Source organism: Genypterus blacodes, unplaced genomic scaffold (genome assembly GCF_046128005.1).
Source record: "Genypterus blacodes isolate CSIRO-AG114 ecotype Tasmania unplaced genomic scaffold, CSIRO-AGI_Gbla_v1 ptg000105l_1, whole genome shotgun sequence".
NCBI lineage: Eukaryota > Metazoa > Chordata > Actinopteri > Ophidiiformes > Ophidiidae > Genypterus > Genypterus blacodes.
Genome location: NW_027466909.1, coordinates 677,307 through 690,000, shown reverse-complemented (window position 1 = coordinate 690,000; position 12,694 = coordinate 677,307). Strand labels below are relative to the sequence as shown.

General features: G+C 47.4%; 1 protein-coding gene across 2 annotated transcripts in view; it reads left to right on the top strand.

Moving 5' to 3' along the window:
* pax2a (paired box 2a) overlaps nt 1-11,864 on the top strand; it is a 29,231-nt gene extending 17,367 nt beyond the window's left edge. The window contains exons 7-10 of one of the 2 annotated variants that reach the window (XM_076160365.1): nt 745-865; nt 9,713-9,814; nt 11,508-11,594; nt 11,743-11,864. In XM_076160365.1, the coding sequence (XP_076016480.1) occupies nt 745-865; nt 9,713-9,814; nt 11,508-11,594; nt 11,743-11,864 (432 nt within the window). Of the gene's footprint in view, nt 1-744; nt 866-9,712; nt 9,815-11,507; nt 11,595-11,723 lie in introns of both variants that reach the window. The other variant, XM_076160366.1, reaches the window with a different exon arrangement.
* The last annotated feature ends 830 nt before the right edge of the window (nt 11,865-12,694 follow it).

The window sequence follows — 12,694 nt, the reverse complement described above, 5'->3', positions numbered from 1 at the left end:
CGAGGCAGAGGTTGGTTTTCGAGGTTGCGCACCCCTTTAAAACCCCTCGCCACATGTCTCTCCTGTAACAAAGCCCTGAATGTCTCCTCCCTTGACTGGTCACAGGGATGACTGCAGTGGAGCACAAAGAGCCAGCTGACACCCCGTCCTTTCACTCTGCTCCCAATCCCTCTCTCATCCCTCTCTCTCTCTCTCTCTCTCTCTCTCCCTGCCTGCTTCCTCAGACAAGCCCTAATGCATGCATACATCAGGGGTCGTGGTAAAGCACGGACGCAGAGAGAGAGAGAGAGAGCGAGAGGAAGGGGGTCGGACAAAGAATTGAGCAGGAAATATTCACAGTGAAAGGATCACAAGGCGGCTTCCTCAGATACACCGGGGGGGTTTTCCTTGTATTGTCTCCCGAACTGAGGGAATCTGTAAAATCCGAGCGGCTTTGACTCGAACGGGATGGTGATGCAAGATGTACTGGAATCTTTAATTCTATGATGGAAAAAAGTAGAGATTCTGGATTGACATGATACAAGAACATACAACTGTCTCTTTTCTGGGAATCGGCAATTTCTACTTCCTTAAAACCTTATATGAGTGTAGAAACTATAATATTTCCCCCTTAAATGTAAAAGAAAAAACTAGAGAAGAAGAGAAACGCCCCAGATTGTACTTGATAGAGGTACGCTGCAGCATATTGTGACTCTACCTGCGGACGCTGACATATTTTGGTATTCTTTGCTTACTTGTCTTCAGGCGAACGAGTACTCCCTCCCGTCCCTCAACCCGGGCCTGGAAGACGTGAAGCCCAGCCTGTCCTCCAGCGCCAGCTCCGACCTCGCCTCCAGCGTCTCCCAGAGCTACTCTGTCGTGACAGGTACAACCCTGCTCGCTCCCTTTTAAAAAAGAACACACACAGCTGCAGCACCATGTCAGACACATCTGCGGGGGTCAGCAACCAAAAAATATCTCTACACTTACGCACTGCAAACGCAACGGGGAAACAACAGAGGCTGCATGTAGAAGCTGCTGCAGAGTGTAAACATGTCAGCAGGTGTCTGGTTAGAGGACTGGAGTACACATTCAGGGTATACACACTGATAATACACACCATTGTTTGGGGTTTGTTGAGTTATAAACAAGTCCTAGTTTTTCAATTTGTGCCAGGAATCATCTTGAATCTGTTTCTTCGAGTCTAAACGTCCGTCACGTGTGTCTTTCTCTACGCTGATTTGCCTGCTTATTAGTGGATATAGGCCTGTGTGAATGCAAGCAAGAGCAGGAACGTGTAACGAATGCTGGAAAAGTGAATGAAGGTCAGAATGTGGTCTTTGCGTGTGTGTCTGGTCTGAATGTAAACAGAATGGATGGAACCTGTGAATAAGCTGAATCCTGCCTGAACGGCTTTTACACCAATGTTACGCAATCTCTGTGTGAAAGAGGCTTTACTCTGTCATGTGCACTGGACACAGGCTGGACTGATCACACAGCAGCGGCAGATTTGTGTCTTTGTAAAGGGAAATAAGACCCAAAAGTGGCATTATTCACTGTCATACTGTGATAATGCTGCTAATCTCCTCCACAAATATGAAATACTGTAGAACTTAGATTTCCTTTCCTTCTTTCCTTCCCCTACTTCCTCCCTGCTCGGCCATCGACTCTTCACATATCCGCCTGACAGACCTTCCTCATGGCGAGCACATTTTCCAGGGATATAAAACTCGTATCGCCAAATGAAAATCTCTTTTCAGGCAGCGTGTGTGTTTATTTCTTAGGCACGGCGCGGGACCATACATCATCTGAGCCCATTAAATCCTACAGGCCTTTTTTCACGCGCCTCTCCTAACTGGCTATTGTGTTGGGCCGGATTGGCTCGCTAACAGATTGACTGGGCGCACTTCTCATAAGAGACAGCTGCTGTTCTCGCTGCGCCGCCACGTCGTCATCAAAGGCTATGATAGCCTGTTGATTGACAGCGGCTGGAACGGCGTGGTGGCTGGCTGACTGCCTCATGCTGCGGAGCGAGCGAGCGAGTGAGAGAGAGGGTGGGGGGGGAGTTAGACAGTGTGTTTACATGCACGTTCAAACTTTGATTATACTCAGATAAAGGCAATAAACAGATTTTTATCAAATGTCACACATGTTTACACCGTAATGTGATTGAAATCGACATGAAGTGAAGTCGTCTTAGTGGCAGAGTGGCAGACCTGCAGTAACAAATCAATCTATCCAGCCATCATAATCTGAGTTAATCACTCATCAGAGAGAAAAGTCTTGTTCAACTGAGCTCATTCTGGCAGTCAGCATCGCATTTAATACATGGTTCTCTTCAGGAGACTCACGGTCTGGTTTGCATTTTTCTGGGAAGGGAGTTCCCCTGTGCAAGGACAGTGACTATGCCCCTTCCTGTCCCTTGCTACAGTCTGAGTTGTGATCTGTATTTAAGGGAACCTGGAAGTCCCCATAATCATCTGTTTGTTTTTGTTTTTTTGTAGTGATCATTTACATCTTGGATCAAAATCCCAGTAGCTGTTCTGCTCAGGTTTACAGTGAAGTGAATTGTATTTATACACTCGTATTTCTCACCGGTGTAATCGATCCATCAGCTCCATCCCAGTTGTGAGAAAGACATGAGCGACGACCCAAAACTGGAAAAACATTTTGTAACAGAATGTTTGTGGCTCTGTAACTGGCAGGACTACATCTTCATTTAGCTGAACTGCTATTGTGCAACACAGAATCCTGGAAATTCTGTCTTATTCACATTTGCGCTTTAATCGCTGAAAAGCTGAAATCACTAAGACAGTTCATCCCACTGTGTTGTGTTTTCAGAGGCGTGTTTCCAGCGAGCGTCGGCAGGTAATGACAGGTGCGGCGTATCAAATGTCTCCCAGCATGAACGAGCGGTATCGTGTGACGCACCTCGATACAGCCGCCTGCGTCGCTCTGCCCGGGCCGACGGCTGCCTGCTTAATTGAAATATTGTTTCATTATGGCTGCTGAGGCTCCTTTCCCAGGAGAGGTTAGGTTTACTGATGGCCACGCTGACTTCAGACTAATATGCCTTTTAATAAAACTCCTATAATTATGCAGCGGGCATCAAAGTCAATGAGTCCACTGTGTGTGTGTGTGTGTGTGTGTGTGTGTGTGTGTGTCAGAGAGAGACTTTGTAAAGAGGAGGACTGTGTGATTGAAAAGTTTCAGCGAGCCCGTCTCATATGATCGGGCGGTTGTGTGGTGGTCGTCTTCTCACTGGTGGATATGTGGGAGAACGTGGGGCCTCAGGAGAAGAAAGGTGTGTTTTAGTCTTTCATGCCGAGCTCCTCCCATCAAAGAGGTCTCGCTCTGGGGAACGCGCTCACAGCAGGTGGGCCTCCAAGCCACCTGGGGAACCCGGGGGGGTCCAGATTGCATAATGAGGAGGTGAACTTACAAAAGTTTCCTCTAAGTGGAATTTGACGTTTAGATGTTTGGCACAGGCTCTGTTAGACTAAAGCTCATAACGAATACGCCTCCAATAAACCTTTATTACCTCATTTTCACATCCACGCAAAGTAATGTGTGCAGCCTTTGATTGGATGAAGGTCGTTAATGAAGAATATTGTGCAACCCTGTAAATAGGAATGTGAGCCAAGACGGGAAAAAATGCTAAATTATCTTCCTCACTTAGGCTGAGATCCAATTATCAATAAATTATGCCCTCATACTGCACAGAGCTGCGAGATTATGTTCCTCCTTTAAGTGTTTTCCACTGCCAATTAAAATTCATACAGTTATTGATCTTGTTGATTGTTATGTCTTGGAATTTGCATAATCTATTAAAGATAAATGATTAATGAAGTGCTCACGGGGGGAAAGCTGAGTTTGGCGTTCCAAGGGCGCCAGAAAAAGGCGATGTCGCCCGAGTTTCGCATCTTCTGTTAAAGGGTAAGAGGGACTGAGGGGTGTGTGTGTGTGAGAGAGAGTGTGTTCTAACTGTAGAAACCTGTGAATCAGACCCTGAGCTGCTCTGAGTGGCTCGCTTTCGATTGGTCCTCTTATTTCTGTGGTGAAAATGACGTCAACATGGCCTCTAAGACAGGGGCAGTTTTCAGTCAGTGTGCACAGTGGTGCTACAGCAAGGGAGAGTAGAATTGGGTCAAAATAGACTTAGGACATGTAAATCAGTACGTCACCCTTTTTCATGCTCCTAATACTGTGATTAAGGCGGTAAATGGATGCTATTCCAACTTCGTGTAAAGATCTTAAGTAACAGATCTAGATGATGTGATTGTACATCGATGGATTCAGGAATGTAAACGTGTAATTCACAGTTGGCCACCTCCACATCCGCATTTCCTCGATGTCTCGCCTCGTGCTGCGATTACACAACAGCAGAAGCAAACATAGCGATTGTGTACAAGCAGTATCAGAGCTGTGGTACCGTGTGTGTGTGTGTGTGTGTGTGTGTGTCTATAAACAGCTCGGTGCAGAAATACAACGCCATAACTCACTCCTGCCTTCAACAGTCTGTGGCTCTGGGCCAGCGCTCTGAAGCTTCCCGTTAGCACCTGAGCGCAAAACAACAAACGCTGCACAACATACTGGCATGTTCCACTTGATCTCCATCGAGTCCTTTAACTCCTTCCAATCCGGACACTTCGCTCAGCATCCAGAACACGCGGCAGCATGATATCATAGCCACTTATCAGCTGTTAAACGGGGTTACGCCCAATGAGAGTTGAGCAGTCTCGATGCAGGCTGGGCGGGATAATCACTCTCACCGGCGCCTGTGGGGGGGTGATAGTGTAAATGGGCACCCCTCTGACCCGCCACAACTCCAGCAGATGTGGGTACCCAACGTCCTCCCCTCTCTCTCTCTCTCTCTCTCTCTCTCTGCTCCCACTGTTTCTCTCATCCTACGCTTGGAAAATGACAAACAGCGAGATGAGTTTCTGAACGCCTGTTTTGTAACCTGGCGTTTCTCCGCCGGTGGCAAACAGCAAAGCGCCGCCCCGTCACCCGTGGGCGCTCGGCATGTAGCCTGGTGACAAACGTTTTGTCTCAGCAGCTCAGTTGACGCCTGCAGGCCCACAGAGCGAAGGAATGAATGTTTTTACGGGCCCCAGAATAGCACGCTAACCTTTGAGCAAACATCTCATAATGAATGACTTTAGAGTCGCGTGTGGGGAATCTATTTATATGAGCTATTTGGCCACGCACACATTCCTCACTCACTCATTACTGGGTGAAGTGTTTGCTTTGATTTCAGAGACAATCAGTTCACGTTGATGAAAGGAAGCGCAGCACCTTCATGAAGACTTAGTGTTCACCTGGAAATGACAAAAGTCCGGAATTTTCAATATTTGATTCCAAATTGAAGGGCAGTATCTCCTTTTGTGCGTTTCAATCATGTTCTCACACGTTTAAGATTCTTCACAAGAACTACAGTACTTTCAGTTCCGTCATTATTCCTTTGTTCCTCTTTGTCTCCACTGTGCAGAGGACTGAGACGACTTTTTTCACTCTCTGTTATTGGGGGAAAAAATGCATGAATATGTCCCTGTCGAGGTAAATTCAACACTATAACTCTCTGTAGACTGTTCTATAGATGACTTTGTCCTGTCTCGGCGGGGAGGAAGGTCAGACTTCCCGTGATCTTGAAGGGAAACAGAAAGGTTCACCGTAAATTGAACAGCGTCGCTCGGAGAAGTCGAGTCCTAACAACAATTGGTGCGAGCGCCAAAGTTTCTCAGCAGGTGTTTAAAAGTGAAACGAGGGCATCGGCTCACTTGAGAGAAGGCGGGAGGTTGCGGCTATATGTGGACGCATCACTCAGAGGACGGTTGCAGGTTCTTTACGGTCCATTTCTATGGTTGATGGGAGCTGCAGACGCGGGTATCAGTGGTGGAGCGGAGACAGATGTTGGAGAACTCTATAGCGTCTCCGCTCTCAGAGATGCGTTTGCCGGGGAGAAGAGTCCCCGAGGAGCCCGAGGTTTATCTTCCATCTCCATCATCAGGGCCGGTGATTTGACAGGCTCCCCTTTCCCAGACGCGGCCTCGTCTCCAGGACAATAAGCAACACCATGTCTGATTAGTTTCAGAGTTCAGTGGTCTCGAACGCGGCGGTTTGTGTTGGTTGTTGTTGCGTCGTAACCCCTTGTCTGTTTGACAACGGTTGCTCAGGCGCAGTGAGAACAGAAGCCCTACAGTAGCGCTCAGGCCTGGTCTGGATACACACGAAGGCACACACACACACACACACACAGACACACACACAGGCATTTCCACAAGTCACCTCCTGGAGTTCTGATTAATGCGGCTGCAACGCGGGACGGTTGAGTCATTGGTGAACTATTATCAACCAACAGAGGTACATCACTACTTGCAAATGTGATTCACCCGGTTGAACTTATCTCCCTAAACAAGCACCAGCCTGCATGTCTGAACTTGGAGAGTCTGAAACTGTTGCAACTGAAATGTGTCAGAATAACATTTCTCACAGAACATGAATGGGGAGGGTGGGGGTCAGGGGTCACAAACTTGCGGTTGAAGCTTTTATGTGGCGGTTGCACACGTCTTTAAACCAAACCATAGAATCTGAGCTTGTGGCCTTAAAGGAATTTTATTTAACCCTTGTTGTAACTGCAGAACTATATCAGCCTCAGTTTGCATGTACGTATCTGTGTGTCCTATATCTGTGTGTTCTGTGTGCCTGCTGATGTGATTCTAGATGGAACACATCTACGTTAATGACTGGAGTATCTGCACCTGGGTAATTGCAGCCCATGTGTATACAATTAGTGGGATTGCTTTGGTGACCTCTGAGTCACAGCAGCAGATCTGATCAGAACGTTTTTATTGGTCGTGTTTCAATGCACAGAAAAGGGGAGAACTCAGGCTCCCTACTGGTGATTTCTATGGGAAAGCAGTTGATTACATCCCCCAACTCTCTGGCATTGGGTTCATAGGGCTGACAGGGTCGCATCCCCCCCCTCCTCCATACAGCAGCTCTCATCTTAATGAGGAACTGCAACACACAGCGCCGTTATAAACTAACAATGAAGGGGGAGCAGCTAATGAGGCTATCACGGGCGCGGAGAAAGAGCACAGGCCCCGGGCCCTCGGAACAGGCATGGCGGGCGGTGGCGTGTCGTGGGCGGGGCCAGAGACAGAGCGTGCATTGAGGAGCAGATCAGAGCGTACGGAGGCCTGAACCCATCCGCCAGGCGCCACGCTTAGCGTTTGTGTCGGAGCGGCGGTCTTGTTTTTTTGCGAGAAAGCAGCCGTGACGTTAGACTGTTTGTTTTTCCTCCAGTGCGAAACCTTTGGGGAAATTTTTCACACATTTGAGCTTGATTGATCAGGCGCGAAGCCTTGTTGCAACATTTGGCTGGTGTGCGTTTCCACTTAGCTGAGTGAATTACTGCTGGGTGCAGACAAGACTGTGATTATCTGCTATGTAAATGAAGGAATCAAGTGCTGAACACCGCCGGGTCTGTTTCTGAATTCAGACGAGACGCACGGAGATGATAGAAGATTTAAAGGAATTATGGCGCTCTAAATAAAACAATTTAATCAGCAGTGATTTATGTGCACAGCAAACTCATCTTCATGTAAACAAATCTACACTTAGTCAATTATTGTGCTTCAAGTACAATGATAAGGTTGTGATGCTTTGTACTTCTGTTCTCCGCAATTAAAGGCAAATATTGGACTTTAACTCTTTAATTTCTATGGTTCTTGTTGTTGTTGTTACTTTGTAAACTTTATCAGATAGAAACCTTGTATCTCCGTCTGGTTTGAGCTTGATGACGTAATGTGATTAAATATTATCTAGATGCTCTCAGAGAGCAGACAGAGTTCATGAATCATCACGAGTGAGAGAGTGAGTCAGTGAAGTGTGTGTGTGTGTGAGTGTGTGTGTGCGGGGGTTTTCATGTCGACATTCCATTCAGTTTTTTTATTTTTTTTCCATTTCCCTTTTCTCTTCACCCCTCAGACTCTCACCCATCCCACCCGCCTCCCACCTGCGTAAAGCGGGAGCCCTACGAGGCGTCCTTTGCCCCCTTCACCCCCTCCTCTCTCTGGGACTCTGCCCTAGCCGACGCCTTGCCCCACCCGTGCCCCCACCCCTCTGTAGACGCCTGTGCTCCCAGCTACCCCGCCCATGCCCGCTACAGCCCGTACGCCGGCCAGCCCTGTGTCGCAGGTACAAGCCCCCCACCCCAGGCCCCCTCTGCTCAAGGGAACTCAGTCCAGCTCCTTCTGTTTGATTTCATGTCTTGATTCCACTGCATCGCTGAATGAAAGGATCGGGATTTTTACCCAGAAATGAGTTGCAGGATGAAGAGTCTGCTTGACTTTGAGATGCGTGTGGTTGTATGTGTGCGATGTAGGATAGAGGGGATAGCAGATTAAAGCAGCCACCTCCCATCATGCTTTGCAGCTTCTCAAAGTTGCGCTGACTAACAGGATGCTCCTCATTAACGCTTCTCTCTCTTTCTCTCTCTCTCTCACCCTGTTCCTCCGTGCCTTTGTCCGCCCTCGACCCTTCTCTTGCCTCCCGGGCTGAGGTCTGGGGGCCCCCGTCCTCCAGGTTGGCCCCCCGGTCCAGTCAGCCCGGTCAGCGCTGTCACTGTCGATTTACAGAGCTGAATGTGGAGCGCAGGGCAGCGAGAGCTCCCATTGGTCCTGATGTTCCTGTACTGTTCAGAGTGTTGTTACAGCGCGTACAGTCGCTCACACCTATGACATCACTGTCTGACAGAAACTGAAGCCTCTAGTGTGTGGCAGCGTTTGAGAGGCTTCAGTACATCTGTGGTCATTTTTGAAGCAATGTTCCATGTTTATCAGATGAGTTTGAGCTCTTAGATTGATCAGTTAAACTCTTAAATGAACAGTTTCATCACTATAGACGGAGCAGATGGACAGACTCGGTGCTTAGTTCTAAGTTCATATTTTCACATTAACGCCTCATTTTTAGTCTCCATTAGTCCCAGCTTGATACATACATGTGTGTTACATGTTCAGGTGTACGAGTGACTGACTTGTCTTTGGTGATTTGAGCGTCTGAGCTTTATCAAATTCCCTCTTTTGTTGTGTTTAGTGTCCAGAGAAGAATCCCGTTTTCCCCAAAGCTTTGTTTGTTCCTTATTTGATGCCTGGCACGTTTCCTGTTTATTTCATGCTTCATAAACCCCCGCTGAGTCTCTATAAAGAGCTTTCACTTAAGCCGCACAAACATTACTGCGTTTTCCAGCACTGTTTGCAAAAATTAATAAGAAAAATGAATAAATAAAAACAATGACACTGTCACTGTAATGATTTATGATTAATACATAATGGATGAAGTGGAGGTGTGGCTTTGGATCCTTTTGTGGCTGAAGCAGGAGGAAATAAGCACTACTATGGTTTGGATTGAATATCAGTAAACCTCCTGCTTGAAGGGAGCTGCTCTGTTTTTATTTGATATCATATTTATGTGACAATATCACACAAAATCCTGCAACGAGCCAGTTTGGATTTTTTGTTCCCTCAAAATCATTACAATCACTTAAATGAGACAGTACATGGATGTGTCTGTCTTCGCTCAGTGTGCACAGCAGTGCAGCAAGGGAGGGTAAAGGACTATCATCATGTCTGTTGGTATAAATGAGATCACAGAGCAGTGTGTGTGTGAGTGTCTGGGAAGCTGACCGTCCTGCTAACTGTCCTGTGTCCCCGTGTGTGTGTGTGTTCAGGTCGAGACATGGCCAGCACCACCTTACCTGGCTACCCGCCCCACGTCCCCCCCACCGGACAGGGCAGCTACCCCACCTCCACACTCGCCGGAATGGTTCCCGGTAGGTGAAACTCCTCCCCCTTTACGACACCATTAATTTCACTTTTACACCTTTTTATTCCCAGGTAATATTAGAAAGTGTGGTCGGTCCTTCCTGCGACATCATTTACTCACAGCTGTAACACACACACGCAGAGAGATTCAGTATTGACACGGGCAAACCTTGTAAGTACTGGTGCTGCCTCCGACCCAAAGGATTGAAGCGAGCTCGTTACCGCTTCGTTAGACTGCGGTTAGCGTGCGGTTAGCGTCTGCGGACGAGGACATTAGACGAACTCGATAGGCGATCACCACAATCAGCCGCTGTGAGATAGGACAGTTCCTCTCAGTTCCACTCCAGCTCCCAGCGCTCATTACCCGCGGCGTGTCCACTCTCCCCAGCCCCGTCGATAAACACCGCCTCTCTCGCTCCTCTCCTCGCCTCCCCGGACACCCAGAGCTGCCGAGCGTATCTCTTTCCCCTCTACTTAACCTGCAGTTCAGGTTCACAGCAAACAGTTAAGGGTCAAAACACAGAGGCGTGGAGGGCCTGTAAATATTTAAATCACTATCTCTCTCAGGGATGAGCTCCGGTTACAGGCAGGCGCGCAGACTGGACGCTATAGCTGCCAGCGTGTGTAGATCTCCACTCCAAACAACCCAAAACACAATTCCTCTTTATTGCCGGGAGACGACGAGAGCCGGCGTGTTTACAAGTGAGAGGGTCAAAGAGGGAGCCAAGCCCAAACACACAGCAGATTAGGTTCTTTGATAACTGTATTTAGATTATAACGCTAGCTTTACCCAAACGCAAGTAAAAAATAGCTCAAACGGTTTAATACCACACGGGAAATGTACCTGATTATGAGTTATAATACTCATATTTAAGAATGGAGAACCAAGTCCGCACATTTGGAATATTGGCGGTAAAATGTATTCAAGTGGTCTGAGTACTTAAATTGGTAATTTAACTCACCAAAATAGAGATCTGAGCTTTTCCCTTTGACAGTATGAACAACTTGAAGACTGAAAAAATTTTAAAACCAAAAGGGAAGATTTTGAAGATTTTAATGAAACTATTTTTCATTTCCGATCGTGTTAGTTTGTGATGCCAGGTTACTCTATTTACTTTACTACATGGACGTTTGGTAGATAAATGGATGGAAAGATGAACGTAGAAACCCAGGCGTGTAGTTAGATGCTCTGCACACGTACAAACACACACACACGGGAGAACAAAGGCTTCTCTTCCTCCAAGGTTCTGCAGCTTTTTCTTTCTCCCCGAGTGGCGAATCACTGAGATTTAGTGAGCGGCCCCAAACACGGTTAGAGCAGAGGCCATTCCTCAGCAGCCGCACATAAAACCCACGGCTTTATAGTGTCATAAAGGAAAGAAACCTGTGTGGGACCCACGGCAACATCACAGCGGCCCACCCCCCCACCCACACACACACACACACCGCCCCCCTACAGCAGGTACAGTGGAGCCTGAGAAAAGAGAGGAAATCAGTAAAGAGGAAGAGGATTGATGCAGGATAAAGAATGTGTAGGAGCGGTCTGGGCGAGACACGCTTGTAATGTAATCAAAGGTGGCGATGTTTTATTTAGCGAGCTGGTGTCAAAGCGTTCATTACAACTTAATGTTTCATGGCGGCTGTCAGATTTCAGTGGGCGTGGCCTTGGCTCACGTTTGTTTTGATCCATCTGTGCTGCAGGCGGAGACTTTTCCGGGAACCCCTACTCCCACCCGCAGTACACCACCTACAACGAGGCGTGGCGGTTCAGCAATCCAGCGTTATTAAGTAAGTGCAAGATTAAGGACTTCCTGTGACTCTAATCTGAGTCTCTAATCTAATCTAATCCAACACTTTGTGTCTCATTGATGTTTGATCTCGTGGTTTCCAACGGTTCGTTCTTCTGTTAACTTTCAGGTTCCCCTTATTATTATAGTGCCGCATCCCGTGGCTCCGCACCACCCACTGCTGCCACTGCCTATGACCGCCACTAGTTACCATGGAGACCGGCTCAAACTGCAGGGCCAGGGCTTCGGCCTCCACATTGTCCCCGTCTGAGAAACACTGAGGTCAAAGGGAAGTCGAGATGGAATCCTGAGGAACGCGCAGCCACGTGATGCGGGGAGGGAGGACCTGGCGAGGTCGACGGCGCACCTGTCCCCGCCTCCAGCGTCACACACACTTTGGGGCGGAGTGGAGGGAGGCCGCGAGCGCTCGAGCCCTCAGTATCTCACAGGCCTGAACATTTCCAGAATGACTTTAAGAGATTATATAAATATATATATTATAAGATATAAATTGAAGAAAAACAGTGTGACGCATACCATGTGGAAAAAAAATGTTGTGGGTTTCTATTTTTGTTTCTTTGTTGCTGTTGTTGTTGTTATTTTATTCATGGATCCTCACGTTCTTTTACATAACGAACCGCAGTATTTTCTGCTCTAAAGAGAGCGTCGTACTCGCCCCGCGCTGACGGCAGCATCGCATCCTGTGTGGCAAACAATCAGATGTAAAAAATGTAAATCATCTTTCAAAAGTATTAAAAAACAAGGCGACAAGTCTCGCCTGAATTTTGAATACTTTAAATTATTATTTCTGTCACTATTTCTAATGTAAAAAAATAAAAATAAAAGTAGCAAAAAACTCTTCGGAATAGTTGTGTTCTGTCACGTTTTCGTTTTCCAGTCGTGCATGATCGTCCTTCGCTCCTTATTGCACTACAACCTCGGTACGTTCACGTCCATTTAACTGGCCGACCAAGCTAGAACCTAATTGGAGAATAATTGCATTCGCGTGTAAGACAAACAAAGCAGCAGCGGGTGTGAATCACGTTTTTCAATGTGAGTTCGGAACCCACGCGGGATCTGCCACTACGCCGACGACTCCCT